Source organism: Hippichthys cyanospilos, chromosome 18 (assembly GCF_059441005.1).
Source record: "Hippichthys cyanospilos isolate Australia breed blue-spotted pipefish chromosome 18, RoL_Hcya_1.0, whole genome shotgun sequence".
In the NCBI taxonomy this organism is placed as follows: domain Eukaryota; kingdom Metazoa; phylum Chordata; class Actinopteri; order Syngnathiformes; family Syngnathidae; genus Hippichthys; species Hippichthys cyanospilos.
In genome coordinates, this window is record NC_142386.1 from 7,606,147 (window position 1) to 7,625,578 (window position 19,432).

Here is a 19,432-nt window from a genome sequence, read left to right on the forward strand (position 1 = left end):
GCAAGAGAAGGGGACACGCCCTGAACGGCAAAGTTTTGCTCAAGGGCCACAGCTGATTTTGAAAATGTACAAATGGGCCAGATGAGGCAACCGATTGGCAATGGTGATAATTCAATATGGAATAGAAAACAAAAGAGGGCACCTGGAGTAGTTTTTTTTTGCTTACAGTGTAGATCGTATTGAAAAGGGGTGAAAAATGCTTATGTTCTTGCAAAATCCAAAGTTTTTGACGTGATGAGGAAGTGTGATAGGCCAGTGTGAGCTTCATGTTAAGAAATCAGTACAAAGACATCATTTAGCTTCTCCAGCTCTGAGGAAATTGTGTCATGAATCATCCCTCTGTATCCCCCCCCCCCCAAAAAAAAAAAAAAGCCAGAGGCCGTTGTCTCCTATGATGAAGCATTTTGAAATGGGTGGAACATCTTCTGACTGCTAAGCCCTTTTTTCTAAAATCACTGAATATGAAAGGATCAGGCTTGTAATTTCCAGGTTATCCACACAATATGAAAGGTCAAACGAAGCCACGAAAGTACAACTTGATCATTTTACCTCTTTCCGATGCCGCATGCGCTCGCTGGCCGCATCGTGGGCCCGCGTGAACATTTCTGCAGTGGCGTCTGCTGGCGAGCGCTCCGTCATTCCAGTAGTGTTGGTAACGTGGGGAGGGCAAACGACTTCCCTTTTTTCCACTGCCTGTAGAAAACATTAGAAGAGTACTTATTACCTAAATTCTTTTTAGCTGCTGTTTTGTCTCTGTAGCTAACTGAATTCAGCCTGACATTACGTCCAGACCATAAATTTATTGTACAGTTAGGCAAAAATAATTGCACACATGTGTTATTGTGTTTACCAATCGCCTTTAACTCATTCAATACCAAACACGTATATATATTTTTTTGTTGTTTTTTAAGTCCATTCAATCCCGAGTATGGATTTTTTTTTGTTTTGTTTTTCTTTCAAATTTTTATCAAGCGTTTAGCTTAAGGAGCGTCTAAAAATTGCTGGCACTAAATGAATTCAATCATCAAGTCGTCAATTTCATTAGTCCCTGAAGTAATCATTTGATTATCCAAATGAATTGTTTACTTTAATATTTAGCGACCTAATCAATTATTTGGATACCTGAAATAATTGATTATTTGAGTACTTAATTCATTTAGTATCAGACACTTTTTTTTACACTTGAAAAATTTGAAAGAAATGTAAATAGGTGCCTAGGAGTGAATGTTTGGACTCATATTTACAAAGGTCATATTTTTTATCCAAGCCTCATTAGACTATATTGACAAAAAAAAAAAAAATCTAGCATTTAGAGCAGCGCAATACTTGAGAATTTAGTAAATACTTGTGCCATTATCACCAATACCAAGTTCTTTTAGGTTCTTAAAATACTGTATTTTCAATTATTTGTCCTATTAAATAACAAGCAGACCTCAAAGTGGAATTTAAAATATGCAAAAAAATGATAAAATATAAACAATAACAAATTATAGTGAAAGTACAGATAATTGTGACTATAGCATGGCGGGCTGGCAAAAAAAAAAAAAAAATACAATTGTATTAATTAAGAAAACAATTCAACCTCAAGTCCTGTCCTCAAGAGTCACAATCCAGCCTGTTTTCCATCTTTCCCTACAACCAAAACACCTGATTCAAATAATGACCTCATCGGCCTGCGTCACAGAATTCTGATAACGACCCTGATTTGAGGCAGGTGTGTTGGTCGAAGGGAAACATCGAAAACAGGCTGGATTGTGGCTCCCGAGGATCGGATTTGGCCACCCCAATCTCCTGCATGTAATTTCATTTCCAACCATATCATTTGCAGGGTTTTCTTGAAATTTTCCCTTACTTAATACATATATACATTTGCACTGCATATCATCAATGTCACGAGTCATGGGTCTCAATAATTCCACTTCCACCATGTGCAACATTTTTATCATACTAAGTCTTCGTGTTTTAGCTTATATGTGTCAAAAAGAAAAGAAGAGGTTAAGGCTTAGAAACAAGAGATTTATGCAACTGAAATTGTTGATTCTATAACGGTGTACTTTTTTTTTAACTAAAGAAACAAATTAAAAGGAACAAAAGCACACAAAGTTGAATCTCTACTACGCGGATTTCAGTTACTGCGGGTATTTTGGGGGGACGTAACCCCGCAGTAAACGAGGGAACGCTTATTCAGGAGGTAAAAAAAATATCAAGGTTTAAAAAAAAAAAACTAGAGCGACTGTAGGCTACTATTTAAAAGTATTACCGCAAAGTATGCTACTTTTCACACCGGAACATGTTATTGTTAATGTATAAAAAAATAAAAATGTGAAAGCGAGTTGGGCCTTGGCCGAACCAGGAGAGTGAACGTGTGCGGCCATGATGATGCAGAGGCAGCAGGCGGAGTCTGCGGGCAGCAACGAAAGCAAGCCAAAAGCAAAGCGAGCTTCTCTTTCCTTCTGTCTGGCTGCTTGTCCTGTCATCGGCCTGGGTGTGGTTTGAGAGTCCGGGTACCGTTAGCAGGAAATCGCACTTTCGAGCCAATTTCTTTTCTCCAGGGCGACACAAAGGATCAATATTCTTCTCTGGAAGTTTAAGATAGGTGTTGTTCTGTGTTTTAAATCGAGCTAACGAGTAATAGTTCGGACTCTTTTTTTTTTTTTTTTGGACAGGAAGGCGTTTGACTGGCGCCGTTGTTCTGATGGGAAAAAGTTTTCTGGTGCTTTCGACAACTCATCGTCCGTTCTTCTAGTTTTTGCTTGTGTTTGTGTGTGTTTTTTTTTTTTTTTTTTTTTTACTTTCAAACACGAACCGGAGCAACAAAAGCCAAGATGCCGAAAACGGTAAGCTTACCTTAACAATTGTTACTTCGTCTCGTTGTGGCTCATGTTAAACTACATCGATATATTTACAACATCCGTATTTGATTGTGTTTTTTTTCGGATTGTGTTTGACTTATTATATGCTTCAAATGGTTTACTGTAGTTTTTTTTTTAATTGAGGCGACGACACAATACTTTCCGTTAGGAGAGTGCGCGTGCGCGCTCCCGCCCCAGTTTCCTCTTCAAATGAGCGCCTTAAATCACATCCTTCAAATGAGGCCTTGGGGCTACTTTGGATCGCAAACCGTCTCCCCGCGAGTGGCAAGGTTAAAAAATCCCGTCCCAGGGTGGCTTTGTCCCGGGAGGGTCCCCTCCACCTTCCCCTCCCCTTCCCGGTAGCCATGGAGCTCGTGTTTCCGGAGGCCTCCACATCCAGCCGGGGCTAGCTAGCAGCTACAAGCCGAGATTGGAGCTGTCAAGTCGCTGTCCTCCAGGCTCCGTTCAACCTGCCCAAAAAGATTGTTATAAATTCTTATTGTGACATCATATTAACTTATAAGATCTGTTTGATCTTGCATCGCTGGGAACAATGAAGAGGACCCCTCCTCTCATTGTTGGGGGAAGAGTTTTGGGGGGGCGCCCATAGACTCTTTGTTTAATTCAAATTGCATAAAGCGCTTGTTTCCAAGCTTTAACCTCTTTTCTTTTTATGAGACGTATATGAGCCAAAAGACTGTGACTTAGTCCAATAAATATCTTGCACACAGCGAAACAATGAAATAATTGTGACTCGTGACACTGATGATCTTATAATGTGCAAATGTTTAAATGCACATATTTATCAATGGAGAAACTGAGATATAAACTAAGTTGCAAAGATCATTTTGTGTCAGAGCTAAATAAAAAAAAGCAGCTCCCTCATTTATCTTAACACTCAAAAATACATACGTGCAGTAACTGAAACCACAAAGTAGAGAATGAACTTTTTTTGTTGCCTTTTGTTCCTTCCCCCTTTTTTTCAGTTTGTTTCTTTTGATTGAAACAAATCCAACCTTTTTTTTGTCTGCTCAAACTTCAGAGGAAACACCAAGAAAATAGTGAGGTAAACCTTGCAATAAATAGTCACAAATGAAAATCCATGTATTAGAAGTTGATGTTTTTATCCATATAAACACATTTACTTCTTTAGTGACTGATCTGACTTAAAAAGAAATAAAGTACAAGAAAAAATAGCGACGTAAAGCCACAATACCAAAACCGACATGTAGAAAGGGAACACTACTACTACAAAAAAAACTTTAAAAGATTGTGTTAAACAAGCTATTTTACTCCAATGATGTCATAACAGTAAGGAGGAAAAATAAAATAGTATTTGACACATCACCACCTTCAGATTGAGCAGTTAAATGGCACTTGAGAAATCACAACACACGACTGAAATCAACTCTTTGTTGGTTTTGTCAGCTCATCAACCAGAAGAAAAAAATAATAAGCATTTTAGGATATTCAATATAAAGAATAAAACAGGCGTAGTCAATGTGCTAAGATTATGACGCCACCCTAAAACTGAAACCAATCCTACAGTGCAAGTGCTCACAATGCTTTTTAGAAATACGTTTAGCTTGTTACTTAGGTGACCGTCTGTGTGCCAGTTGTCTGAGTTGCGCAGCTAGGATACTGTTAGCCTCGACAACAGTGGCGCGGTCCCCTGTTTGCAGTCTTCACAGGCTGAGACTTTTACAATGCGTTTACAAGCAATAAGACACTACATTCTGCTGTAGTGTTAGGATGACCAGGAAAAAGGAAACTGAAAGGGGACAAAACAGCTGGTCGAGAGGAAGGTCACCACCCATAAATGATGGCAGGACTACCGCGTTTTCCATTCCATTCCATCATGTTCTAAAAAAATGGACAGTTTGCTCTACAATCCCGTTGCACCGAGTCCAAAAATCTGTAAAAATGTTAGTGCCACTTTGTTTAAACAGTTGGACCATTTCTCGTTGACAGGGATGTAAGGGAAGCAACGCACAGTACGTACGCCAGCAGTCGTAGACCAATCATTATGTAATACGTACAGTGCGTACGCTAGCGGCACTAAACCAATCGGAGAAATTTACGTAATACATACAATATGTACGTACGCTAGCAGCGTTAAATCAATCTGAGAAAATTACATAATTCGTACAGTATGTACGCTGAGAGCAATAAACCAGAGAACATTACGTATGTTCCATTTTAACATGGTTAACTACGGAAATACACCCTATAATTGAGACTGCGCCATTTTGCGGAAAATTCGCTAATTGAAGAACAATGCTTCGGAATGAAACGTTTTTTGATTTTCCAAGTTCAAAGATTGGCGTAAAAAACATGAGCCTGTCATTCTGAAAGGTTATTTACAAGCTTCAGGGCAAACAGGATATAGAAAAAAGGAAGCGAGGTAGTCTGACTCTGCAACAAAATTCCATTTCAGCCAAGTGAAAGTTACAGTGTTAGGAAAGTACACAAGCCAGCGCTTCAGTCGTTTGTATTGATAAGTCGCAATTATTTGAAAAGTTGCGCGTCTCGGGCGTCCTCCTGCTGGCAATCGTTTGAGTTTCTCAAGGAAGTCTCGGTGTGACTCAAATGTTCTGCTCTTACATCAGTTCCTTTCTTGTAATTTCCTCACCCGCAACCTTATATAGACTTTCACATCACGGTCTAGCTGCTCTCCTCCACGCTTCCCCCAGCCTGTTCCTCACATGCCGTGCACCACTCAAGATTGCGCTGCAGCACTCTATCAGAACTTAAAAGTGTCATTTTATCACAAGTTGCCGTGATTCCTTTACCTCTGTCTGGTTAAAACTTCCTAATAAAGTCATGATACTTTTTAGTCGGGGATTGGTATTTAAAAGCCAATTAGTAAGTCAACATTTCTCAACTGTTACATAAATATATAATCCTGTGGAAGCGACATTTATAAAGCTTGGGTATAACTTACCTTTTTAGTCAGAAGTCAACAACATTGGCGGTTTTCTCGCAAGAGAGACAAACATTGAGTGTGTGTGGCTATGGTGATTTGGTCAATGGAAAGACGTGGAGGTATGCTAGCAGGGGATTTAAGGAGGCCGTAGTGCGCATAGCAGAGCAGATTAGCACTTTGTAGAGTTTGAGGTGGTGGAAAAAGTGAATGTTTTTTACACTAATAGTTGAAAATTTTCACCTTGGAACTGGCGTGACAATAACTTCGCAAAGTAAGTCTTTTTTATTTTGTTAGTCATCTTTGTGTGATAGCCAATAGTGTGCTATATCTGTTGCGTTTTCCTGGTTTCAGCTTGAATCAAATCAAGGTTGTCTAGAGATAAGAGAAGGCTTGAGATTTTGCCAAATGTTTGCGCTGGGAGTTCTGCCCCGGACCCAATGACACTCCTCACCCAACAAGTATTAGAGAATTGTAGGAAGTTAGAGCGAACGGGCTTTCGAGAGTTGATTGAGTGAAATACCCGTTCGGAAGGATTACGAACGTTAACTACCTCCCCGGCGAAAAGAACTTGGCTGTGGCGCTAAGAGATGTCCGAGCAGATGGATGCGCGCATGCATGTATATTTAAGGAACAATGGTCATGGGAAAGACCCCTCCTGGTTTTGTAAAGAAAACTCATCCTCCTTTTTATCCCTCCCTCTTCCTGTCTGCCACTTTGCACTCTTCAACCGGAGGGTTTCTTTAAACGTAACGCTCGGCTGCGTCCAGCCCTCAGCTGTAAACACATCTGGACTGCAGACACACAACGGTACACATAGCCGCAGGGCGTTTGAACAGAGGTGGGAGGTTTAACGCAGCCTTAGTTTGTACGGCAGTTCTTACAGACAGCTTTAGGACTTGAATCTCATATCAAGCTTTACAAACTTCGCAAACGTAATTTACTTTTTAAAATACCAAACAAAAGCAAACAAACCAAACGGAATTTATAGCAGTAACTCTACCGTGGTTTGTTCGTGGGATTATTCCAGGGGCAACTCGTAAACCAAAAAAAAAAAAAAAATTCCTACAGTGTACTGATAAGGATCTGGATAAGGGCATGGAACGAACAATATAGGAATGGGCCTATAGAATCAGACCACGTTGTGAATTTTTTTATTTTCATTTTTTTTGTGCAGTGAACGTAGATAAACAAAACAAAACAACAAAATATATACTTTTTTTTTTTTTTTTACCTCTACAATCCCCATTTTGAGAAACGCAAAAAAAAAAAAATGTTGTGTTTAGCGCACAGGTTAAGATTTTTCTGTACGTATCATACATAATATTTTTACAGAAGTGCCAATGTGTAGGAAACATTTGTGAGTGGAAAACTTGTTCGAATGCATTTGCAAGTACTTTCAAATGTAACACAGGGTGTTGACGAGCATACTCAATAGCATTGAGGGAAATTTAAATTTTTTGGCAGTCTTTTGGCAGAGAAATATGTCTGAACTTTTTAAAAAATATTCAGACATAATTGTAAATACATTTGCAATTACGTTCAAACAAATACATTAGGGCTGAGACAAGCTTTCAAGTAATTTCTTAAAAAACAAAAAATGCTTGGCGTTTTTTTTTCCCCTTAACCACTAATACATGTTTATTTGTGTACACATCAGAAAAAAAAATGTCTAGCCAATGGCCCAAAACAAATGCCTAATGCTTTGCGTTGCAGTAAAACACAACGGAAATGTGGTAAGAAGGCAGACTTCAAAATAAACTTTATGTAATAATGTTGACACAAATGATATATGCTTTTATTTTGAAGTTGTATGTGTGTGTGTGTGTGTGTGTGTGTGTGTGTGTGTGTGTGTGTATATATATATATATATAATATATATATATAATATATATATATATATATATAAAATATGTTTTTTTTTGGATATTCACTGGTTTAGGAGTTGAAATCATTGTGGAGGTATGCAACATATAATTTGAGTAATTAGAAGGTAGCTGCGACATAGTTTTCTCAAAATATTTGTACTTTTGGCTAATGTGGTTGTCATCAGTCATATTTATGGTGACTTTTGGTGCGATTTCTGTTTTTGGCATGATACATCAATAGGAAAATGAGATTAGAGCTGTGTGACTGCGACATGTCTGAGTAATGTCAAGTAAATACTTTAAAAAAATGCCAGTTGCAAAAATAAAGCATCGTGTGACTGATGTTGGCATGGTGAAAAGTGTTATTAGGCCAGTGTACGATGTAACGTTACCATGGGGAAAACGATGAGGTCAAATGCATGGAAACATGGCGCGTGGGCCGAGAGGGCGCGGGTGAGTGCGCGCTAAGAATAGTGCGAGCGACACACCCTAACACAAGCTTCCTTTTTCATGCAACATCACTCATTGGGACTCAGGAAATGAAATTCGGCCGGGCGAGATGAAATGAATTTCTAGAATTGCCTATTGACTTTGCTTCATGAGGCTTACAGTGGTTTTCAAACTTCTTTCAAATCCAAAAAATAATCCAATCAATGATTACCTCGCCCATTTGCAGTATGCCTTTATCTCAAGTTATTTTGAAACTACATATCAGAACAATATATTATTTGAAAATATGGTGCCTAAAGTGCTAAAAAAACAAACAGTAGTGTAGTAGGCTTATGTTTTAATCAAAAATGGGACTGTATTCCTGATGAATCTATATACTTTAGACACGGATATTATGCACAGTTTGAAAATGATGTTTAAATTTAAAAAATAAAATAAAAGTAATATCGTACCTAAATAAATAAAGACACACAGTTTTAATAGATTAAATTCATGTAAACGTATTTTCATCAGTTAAAAGTTAATATCTTGGATATACTGTAATTAATGTGAATTCTTTTTCATGCCCAATTCACACCTTTTTAAAACCATTTGCTATCGACTGATATTGACATCACGTGTGCTCGCGACTCTGGTAACGACCAATCGGTTTTCTGGGTTCCGTCATATGATGTTCGCAAGTGGAGTCGACTGCTGTTACCTGAGGCTTGAGCATGAGACGTCTTCAAATCTTAATTCTTACGAGGAATAATGATGCTATCTTAATAGCGTTCAGGGGGATGTGACGTACTGTAGCGGAATACAAAATTCTACTGCGAATCATGCGTTTACCCCATTTACCCCACTTGGAGTACTGCCCGATGTGGTTCTCATGGGGCCAGATTGGCCTACAACTTAACTGCTGCCGATGACAGGAAGCGACAGAAGGCCAAGTGTCCCGAGCAGTAAAATGGGGTTGCGCTGACATGAATGGGAAAGAACGCAACGCTCGTCAGCCCCGACTAGCGGGAAATAATGCGTAGCATTGTTACCGAGGGCAGGCGGGGGCCTCAGCCCGCGCAGTTATTTCCCAACAGGCATGCGCGCTGCCTTTTTCATCATCTCCAAGAGGGCAGAGGAATGAGCAACGGCGACACAATCAGTTAGCTGATTCATAGTAGATCTAATATTTGTCTGACCTTGGCAACGGGACACAAAGTTTGAGACAGTGTAGGACGCACACGTGAAGGATTTTCGCTCCTAATCCCCGCTGTGGAAACATAGAAAGGTTCTGACTTGATTAAGGTGGTTCTTACAATACATTCCACATTCCTGTCTCAATATCTGATTTGAGTTCAGGGCATTTTTTTTTTTTTTTTACTTGAACGGGAAGTTCCTGAGTGGTGACAAACTGGCTACAAATAGGTGTATTAGTATGTTCTTGGCAGCGAGCTGGCCGGCCGACTGCTTGATACATGACAGGAAGTAGGCCGCCCTCCTGAGGGCCAAGCGGCCAAAGGCCTCACAAGGCATGGTCACCAGAGGATGTGGTTACTTCCTGTAGATAAGTTCCATACTGAGATCAAGCAGACGGGCACACGGCTTTTCGTGGAGTCTACTGGGGGGAAAAAAGTCGAATTATTCATTATATATGTTTGTTGGCTTTTCCACAGCGCTATGGGGAATTAGCTTGTGATATGAAGGCGTGTTCAGAGAATGAGTCACACGTTCTGACTGCGGGCTTTAAAATGGCTTTTTCTTGATTTGTTTATTTTTTTGTATAGTGTTTCCTTGCAACATTGGTTATTGCAGCTTCGCTCTATCATGGATTTTCATTTAGGACCATAACTATTTCAATTGCAGGTTTATTTTTATTCTTTTAACGTCATACCATTGAAAAATATTAATTTGTTTTATTTAAAAAAAAAAAAAATCTCTTACCTAATACTATTTTTCCACCTAAGTTGGACCAATTAAAATTGGTGTTTATTTTTAGCAAAAGAAACAAACTAAAAAAAACATTTTTTTTCCTCTCAAGAAAATGGGTGTGCCTTGCTAGAAATGTTGATATTTTGACAATATTATGTCTCTAAGCAATTAATCAATTCTTAAAGATAATCATAATTTCATCAATTACCGTATTTTCCGCACCATAAGGCGCACCGGATTATAAGGCGCACCCTCAAACAATGACATATTTTCAAACTTTTTCAATCACAATATAGTAATACTCAAAGTGATAACAATAATAACTCTGAACTCTCAATAGCATAATAAGTCAATGTCAGTATGAGCAACCTTGTTCAACTGTAATCACACAAAAGAAACAGGTAAAGCTTACTTTATCACTTCATTCCCCATCTACGAATCCCAATCTCAACATTGAGCCTTATATAAGGCGCACCTGATTATAAGGCGCACCATCAGCCTTTTAAAAAAATTAAGGCTTTTAGGTGCGCCTTGTAGTGCGGAAAATACGGTAGTTATCATTTGATCCTTCCCTTTGACCGCACCAAAATGATAGTGAAAATCCACGTCTACAACTGGGTTTTTCTTTGCAGTATTCACACCTTTTATTTGCTCTACTTTTTAATGAACCCTCGCGTCCATATTATTGTCAGTCTGCATTGTTCATTCATTCCATTTGTTCTTTTCTTTTAGATTAGCGTAAGAGTCACCACAATGGATGCGGAACTGGAGTTTGCCATTCAGCCCACAACAACAGGAAAGCAACTCTTTGACCAGGTTGGACAAACAATACAATAGTCACACAATGATTGACAGTAATGATACATTTGGTAGATGACTGGCCTCCACTGGATGCTATAATAATATAACAGTGCATATACATTATCGTGGTAATAGTGTTTGAAAATATGCTAACGGTTTATGCGTTATGTAAGATGTACGAGTAATATGGTGTTTGGACTTGGCTTTGCAATTCGCGGAAATTAAAAAAAAAAAATGACATTAACTGTCGGGCATCTGTTTGAAGTAAAACTACATAAACAATAGACAATAACAAAAGTTTAGCTCCTTGATCAAACGATTGGAAATCAGGGCCGATCAGTTCATCGTATATTTCAATTTTTCAAATTTTATTAATTGATTTTACTTTTCAGGGCTCAAAATAACAAAACTAAAGGTATACAGATATTGCAGTTGCTTGTTTTTTTTTTGCAGTATATACATAGACTTTGCTTGTCATATATACAATGTAGAAAAACACAGCACTAGTTTGGCTCAGCAATTGGTATTCATCTGGATGGCTTGGAAGTAAAAGTGGTACAGTAGGTTTCAAAAATGAAACTCTTTTTGCGGTTAAAAAAAAAAAAAATCATAGCCCTTGGTTTTTAAATGTTTTACTTTGTTTAAAGTGCTCCACCCGTCACATAAAAGGTACCGCGGTATGTAAACGTCTGGTGCAAAAATGTAATCGGCACATTTCTTACATGTACACACGCACGTATATATTTTAGAATATTTACGATGTGTATCTATTTTTCAGGTGGTTAAGACCATCGGGCTACGGGAGGTTTGGTACTTTGGACTCCAGTACCAGGATACCAAGGGTTTATCGACATGGCTCAAGCTCAATAAGAAGGTGAGCTCTTTATTCGTTTCTTTCTCTGTCGCTACCGAAGCTTCTAGTGAACTATTTGACCCCCACGGTATTATTTTCCTTCATATTTTCAGGTGACAGCCCAGGACGTGAGGAAGGAAAGCCCGCTACTATTTAAGTTCCGTGCCAAGTTCTTTCCTGAGGATGTGTCGGAGGAGTTAATCCAGGATGCCACCCAGCGGCTGTTTTTCCTGCAGGTGAAGGAGGGAATCCTAAATGATGATATCTACTGCCCTCCAGAGACAGCCGTGCTGCTGGCTTCCTACGCAGTGCAGGCGAAGTACGCCGACTACAACAAGGAAGTCCACACTCCAGGCTATCTATCCAATGAGCATCTGCTCCCGCAGAGGTAATTCCGACGGCGCTAATTCATGATGGACGTGACCGGGTTCCCGTCAATCTCTCTATTGCTCCGCATGACCTCTGACCACTCGTGTTGGCAGAGTTCTGGACCAGCACAAACTCAGCAAGGACCAGTGGGAGGAGAGGATTCAAGTATGGCATGAAGAACATAAGGGAATGATGAGGTAATCATTGTTCCTTCTCCTCCTTGGTTTCATTAGATAAGAAGTTCTTAGCTCATTATACGGGTTACTAGTTTTATTTTCAGGTTGCTTGGGTGTGCCAAACTTTATCTGACTGCTCGGGCCTAGAGGTCATGATGCCCTTTTCGTGGCTAATGTTTTCTTTTACTTGTCATAACCAAGCGTACGTCTTAAATCAGAAATGAAGCACAAGCTATGATTCAGAAGTGCATGACAGAAAATCATGCCAGGAACTTCAAAATAAACATCCATCCATCTATTTTCTGGAGCCGCTCATCCTCACAAGGGTCGCAGGCTTGCTGGTGCCTATCCCAGGTGACTTGGGGCAGTTGGTGAACAGGTTGCCAGCCAATTGCAGGGCACGCAGAGGCGATGAACCACTCATGCACCCAATCACACTTAAGAACTATTTATTATGTCCAATACACCTGCGAAGCGGACGTGCTAACCACTGCTCCACCGAGCCCCCCCAAAATAAACTAACAAGTTTACCAAATAATATATGGATAAAAAATGCCTTGGTATGTTTTTATTTTGAAGTTGTTCCCAGCAGTGTAACAACTTGTTTAGACTCTCCATTGCAACAGTTGCTCCCAATACAAACAACTCAACATTGTTCCAAAATCATGTTCCAACGTCATTCAGGGTGCTGACAAATTCTTATCTACGCTTACATTGACATATGTCACACGTTGCCATTATTTAGCGGTGGCTCGGGCTGAGTCATAGCTGCTAGCATAAATTAGCTGCTAATTGTGCCCACTTTTGTTCGACCAACCTGACACGATAACCTCAAAGATTCACTCAACATTCCAGCATTTCAAAGATATGCCTTGCATCTGCAGAGAGGAATCCATGATGGAATACTTGAAGATCGCCCAAGATCTGGAGATGTATGGAGTCAACTACTTCAGCATCAAAAATAAGAAAGGAACAGAGTTGTGGCTGGGAGTGGACGCTTTGGGACTCAACATTTATGAGCAGAATGATAAGTAAGTGTTACTGCCTCCTGTTTTGTCGCTTTTGGGCCTTCTTCTGAAGCTTGTGTATTTCACAGAATGACCCCCAAAATTGGATTTCCTTGGAGTGAAATCAGGAATATTTCCTTCAATGACAAGAAATTTGTCATCAAACCGATTGACAAGAAAGCTCCTGTATGTTGACCTTTTTTTTTTAACAAACTCATTCATTTAGCTATTCCTGGCAAATAACGTGTACTTTTTTTTTTTTAGGACTTTGTATTTTATGCTCCAAGGCTGCGCATCAACAAGCGTATTCTGTCTCTGTGCATGGGAAACCACGAGCTGTACATGCGCCGCCGCAAGCCCGACACCATTGAAGTGCAGCAGATGAAGGCTCAGGCTCGGGAGGAGAAAAATCTCAAGAAGATGGAACGGTAACGGGCACGCTCTCACACATTATAGTGACAAAACTTACGAGCTTTGGCTTAGCATTAGGCATGGGTCGATAACCGGGTCAACGGTGTTCAAAAGCGGGTTTCAATAGCCGCTAATACTGACTTTAAATAATACCGACGTTAAAGCGGCAAAACATGATTGCCCGCTGGCAGATTTGACTAAACAAGCAGCCTCGTTTTCAACCTTTTTGGAATGCATGGAGGATCAAAGCAACAAACTTGCTTTCTGGAAAATTAACATTTCAAATTATTCCGAAAATATATCCCATTTTATAGAATTTTTTTCTAAAGTCTACTGTGCCTCACAGAGGACATTCATGGAAGCGTGGTGCAGTTTAGTGACACGGTATCACTAGTGCTTGCAGAGTTGACTCAACTTGTTGCAGCTAAAACCACATGGCATTGGTGTTTTATTAATTAATTTTTTTTAACCTTCTTGGCATGCATGGGTCTTTGTCTTAATGGCTCCCCAGTGATGGGGCACTGCACCTTGCTCAATAGAATGCAAAAACAAGAATAATATTAATTTATTTGTACTAAACATGGTACACATTTCTTAATGTACCAAATATCCAATATTTTGTTTAAAAATAAAATAGATGGCTTCAATGGGAAAAAAAATAAAGCTGTAATTTTAATACAGTGATATTTTTGCTCAAAGGTATCACACCATCAGAATCTGATTTTGGCCCATGCCTACTTACGATATTAACATTTAGGGGTCCCATACTATTAATCGCTGACTTCTTAACCTGTTAGAATTGCTGTATTGTCTTCACATGAACAATCAATTATTTTTCAAATTCATCAGAGCGCTGCTGGATAACGAAAAGAGGAAAAGGGAAGCTGCAGAAAAAGAAAAGGAGAAGATAGAAAAGGAAAAAGAGGAACTCATGGAGAGATTAAAGCAAATCGAGGAGCAGACCAAAAAGGCCCAGCAAGGTGGGCGATTGGCGAGAAAGTCTGAGAAGATAGTTGTTCTGGAGTGATGTTCACGTGACGTGACTGTGCGCAGAGCTGGAGGAGCAGACCTTGAAGGCGTTGGAGCTGGAGATGGAGAGGAAGCGAGCCCAGGAGGAGGCAGAGCGCCTGGAAGCGGACCTTAAAGGTGCCGAGGAGGCCAAGATGGCTCTCTTGCAACAGTCAGAGAACCAGATGAAGAACCAAGAGCACCTGGTCAGTTTTGCAAAGTCTAGGTTAGATGGGTTTGCCGCTTTGTATAAAAAGCAATTCAAATAAGGACGGTCTTGTTTTAGGCCACCGAACTGGCTGAGCTCACCTCAAAGATTTCCCTCCTGGAGGATTCAAAGAAAAAGAAGGAAGAGGAGGCAACACTGTGGCAGGAGAAGGTGGGCTGATTCTTTTGATTCATCTTTTTAAACACTGTATAGATGAAGCGTCGTTCTTCTATTAAACTTACCAGATAGCGTAACGCCATCTGGATGTGTATGGCCAAATAACACATTTCCTACAACCTTCTTCCTCCTGAAACCACATTTTATTATAATTAATAATGGACAAATTCCCAGTAGGCCTTTTGAAATCAGCGTGATACTCCGCAACATGTGTAATCCCACCCTTAATGAGAATTCTTTCCCTTTCCTCAGGCCACCATGGTGCAGCAAGACCTGGAAAAGACCAAAGAGGAGCTGAAAAACAAAGTGATGGTGGCCCACGTTCAGGAGCCCCTCAACACCGAGAACGAGCACGACGAGAATGACGAAAGCAGCGCCGAGGCCAGCGCCGAGTTCACATCTGCCGCCACGTACAAGGACCGCAGCGAGGAGGAGCGCATGACCGAGGCGGAGAAGAACGAGCGTTTGCAGAAACATTTACTTGTAAGTGCTTGTAAGAGTGGCAAAGCTGGAAATGAAGCTCCTCAACTTAACATCAGTGTGTTATGACACAGAATACATGTTGGCCAGGGGTGCCCGTAATTATTTTTTGGCTACTCCCACACCAATGGAAAAAAATCAGATCTCTAATTATTCTGCCATTTATTTTTCACGCATCTAGTATTCTTACAGCCCTTGATCAGATTACAATTCATGCGATGAAATATATTTGTTTCATAAAACCCCGCCTGCACCGCGCGATAAAGAGCAACATGCATATTAGGCATGGGCTGCTATTTGATTCTGATGGTGTAAATAACCATGAGCAAAAATATCAGCGTCACTGTCAAGTCAAATTTACTTGTATCGCTCTTAATCACATTTCAATTTTGAGTCCAAAAGCACCTCCTAATTATTTTCAGATGTGGCTTGTTGAGTTGACTCTGCAAGCACCAGTGATAACGCATCACTCGTGTTAATATTATCAAACTGCACCGTATTTCCACCAATGCCCATTGTGCACTAGACTGTGATATAGTTTCAAAATAACTTTGAATGTAAGCCGTAAAATTATACTGAGAGCAAGTTTGGCTAGCATGAGCATAAATTGATTTTTGATCCAAAATGAGGACTTGTTTGCCTTGTTGAAGTGCCATTTTGAGAGCTATCTTGTAAGAGCCAAAACATATGGAGGGTCGCGACTTGATTTCGATTGGACGAAACTTTTCCCCGATCATCTCTCAGAATTGATGACACGATTAAAATTCAGCGCATTCATCGGTTTGGACACAGAATAGCATCTCTCTCGCCTTGCTGATTGCGCCATCGTTCCTCGCAGGCTCTAAGCTCCGAGTTGGCCAACGCCCGAGACGAGACCAAGAAGACGGTCAACGACATGATCCACGCCGAGAACATGCGGGCGGGACGAGACAAGTACAAGACCCTCCGACAGATCCGGTCAGGAAACACCAAGCAGCGCATCGATGAGTTTGAATGTATGTGATGCGCAAGTCAGCAAGCCCACTGGACCGGACTGCAGTCGTCCTGCCTCGCTCCGGCTCATTTTCTCCTCCCAAATAAATCAGCTGCAAAATCATGATCTGGCTGCACAAACACGGCACAATGTACAAATATGGATCTGTAAAATTGCATGTGCTATCATTCCTAACTGAATTTAGGCAAGTCACTGGTTGATAAGGGACATACTGTATTTTATAATTGCATCCCCCCCACTTAGGGGGGGGGGTTGTAGCATATCGTTAATGGACCACATTTTCTGACACATCAAGTAAATCCAATTCTAATTTCATCTCGTATTTCTCTGGCTTTCCTGCATCGTGGCTTCAAAATAAATAAAAAAAAAAACCCGAAGGCCAGTCCGAGTCTAAATCCATTTACATTTCTGCTGTACACATGCAAATTGAATTATCTGCTCATATTAATTATCCCATGATGCACCACGCAGCTTTTGAATACTGTACAATGTAAACAGTCCTGAGTTGATCAAACGTCTTATGGTGCATCTATAGAACAGAATTTAAGATGATGAATTTGCTTTGCTTTTGGGATATAGACTGAATAAACTTGTGCCATAAGAAACCCTTTGAGTTTGTAGTGTTAACATTTAAATGTTCGGGTGATGACGCTCTTCGAGTTTGTTTGAGGGGTGTTGGGGGGGGTCGACATGGAAGGAAAAACAAAGTTGGCCCTAAGGCGCTCGTATCTGATTGGATGATTATGGTCAGATTGTAGCTTTTTACAAATACACAATGTACATCAGATTATTGTTTAGTTTTTTAATTATTTTTTTGCTCTAGGGTTTAGATTTAGATTTAACGTATGAGCTTTTAATCAAATAGTTCTGTTTTCAAAGGGTGGTCTTTCGCTTGTTCAACAGCCTACATTGCGTATTTACAATGTGGTATGTTGTAATATTTAAAAAAAAAAAATTAAAAAAAAGCCCGTTTCCCAATAATTTCCTTTAACATGCACTGGAACGTCGCAGTATTCATAATTAACCAAAACAAATGAGTAGTAACTCCAGTTCTTAGATTTTTAATATACTGTATGTATTTAATGAATGACTTTTGTATTTTTGTGATTTGGATTATTCTGATGTGATCAAATCATGTACGGTGTTTTAAAAAAAAAAAGAAAAAACGCCGCCGAAAATATTTTTGTATGATACGACTTTAGCATCCGGAGTACGGTATCGGTTGTAAACTCCTAAAGTGGCTCGCGCTTGTTCTAGCAAGTTGAAGAAACAAGCAACTCCCTGTGCACACCGCTTCACTGCACCAATGAAAGTCCACATTCCAGGCTATTTTTCAATCAAATATCCCTGTCAAATTATCATCATGCATCGAGGCACAAGAAGGGTTTTGCTTGTTTCCTAGATTTAGTCTTTGAAAGATGTATTTGCATTATTTTGCAAGGTCAAAATAAAAGTATTATAGCAGTAGGTGTTTCTTTTTCTTTTATTTTGATGTGTCGGAATGAGTTTTGAACGTAGATGCAATTGCAATACAGTATTTTGCTTTCACAAAATAACTATCATAAAATGCATTTTTTTGGGATACATTTAGAAGCCTTTGACAATAAATGATGCTGTATGTTTTACCTGACGAACAATCCTTTTAAGTTTAGGTCTTGTGTGAACAAGGTGGACTCACGTTTTGCTACAGTAGATCTTGAAATAGAAAGGAATGAATCATAACGATCTTTTTACATCTGACAGTGCCTTGTCTAATTTTGCTTCTTTCAGTAGTGAATAAAAGTACCCCCCAAAACACGCTTGGTCTTTTCCTCTTTTTTTTGCAACTCGCCTTTACACGAGATGCTTAAATTGTGATGCGTTGCCAGGTGGAATATGAATGATCCGAGGAACAGTCTTTGCGTTTGACGCGTGAAGTGTAGTTGCACATCCACAGCGCCAGGTGGTGCAGTGGTGCTCATTGTCAGTCAGTGCGACACAAGACCGGCAGTGTCAATCATTGATGTGATTAAAAAAAAAAAAAAAAATCGGCAACATGTTTTATACCTTTTTCTTAAAGTTAAAGATTGTGTTCCTCCCGTGCAAATGTTCCAGATCAATTTACATTTACTATTATTTATTGATATCAACACCAATCGGTTCTGTTGGTCAAAAAGTTTCTAATTTGATCACAAAATTGGGATTTTTTTTTAAATTTCATACTAACTTGTATAAACCCGATAAAAGTTAGCATTTGTTGTAAGTTTATTTAGTTTTTGGTTAATGTTAAAAAAGGATCCTTTTTAGGGGGAGGGCGACTTTGAAACGCACTGTTTGGCAATCATGAAATTTTAAAAATCAATATAAAAGCAAAAAAATACGGACGCAAAACACTTCTTAGTAAGGCGGTAAGTGTGTGTGATTTCTTCCACCGTACTTACGTTCGTAATTACAAAAATATCTTATGTCATAAAATAAAACACCCACACACTGCGCAAGACTATTGTAAATGATTGTAAATTTGCGATCAGCCACATGAGGGCGTCTTTACCTCATGGGTGAGGACGACTTGTCCAGTAAAAAAGTACGGCTTTTTATTTTTTTAATATCGACACGTAAACTGTTTTGTAATGCTTTATGATGCATCAGGCCATATAATTTTAATCAATTTGCACTAATGTGCTTAACACATCAATTCAATTTGTGTTCTATCAGCAAGAACGAAAAACAGCTTGGAAAAGAAAAGGAAGCGAGTCCGATTTAAATGTTGTAAATCGGCTGAGATTTAAGGAAGCAATGGCATTTTATTGAATACGTAAAAAAAAGGTAAAAAATTACCTTGTTCCCCACTCGAAACCATGCAATGTCTTTTTTTAAACCGTGCGTTGGTCACGTGGGCTTTAAAAAAAACTGAAAAAACAAACAAATACTGTACATTCTTCCTAGCAATAAAGACAGGCTTTTCGGT

The 19,432-nt window shown here is 39.5% G+C and overlaps 1 protein-coding gene and 1 long non-coding RNA gene across 4 annotated transcripts in view; one reads left to right on the top strand and one right to left on the bottom strand.

Moving 5' to 3' along the window:
* LOC148408796 (uncharacterized) overlaps positions 1-19,432 on the bottom strand; it is a 70,663-nt gene that overhangs the window by 28,400 nt on the left and 22,831 nt on the right. For both annotated transcript variants that reach the window (XR_015868549.1, XR_015868548.1), the window contains exon 3: positions 550-689. This is a non-coding gene — a long non-coding RNA (uncharacterized LOC148408796). The remainder of the gene's footprint in view (positions 1-549; positions 690-19,432) is intronic.
* Positions 2,439-17,952, top strand: LOC148408799 (moesin a). Of its 2 annotated transcripts, none has more exons than XM_088440546.1 (13): positions 2,439-2,837; positions 10,734-10,817; positions 11,581-11,676; positions 11,769-12,043; positions 12,138-12,221; positions 13,085-13,231; positions 13,297-13,393; positions 13,472-13,635; positions 14,468-14,598; positions 14,672-14,832; positions 14,913-15,005; positions 15,264-15,494; positions 16,330-17,952. In XM_088440546.1, exons 1-13 carry the CDS (start codon positions 2,826-2,828, stop codon positions 16,492-16,494), a joined length of 1,740 nt encoding a protein of 579 aa, XP_088296672.1. In that variant the 5' UTR covers positions 2,439-2,825; the 3' UTR covers positions 16,495-17,952. The 2 variants fall into 2 exon arrangements, with proteins under 2 accessions (XP_088296672.1, XP_088296673.1); XM_088440547.1 differs by lacking the exon at positions 2,439-2,837 and adding an exon at positions 6,020-6,049.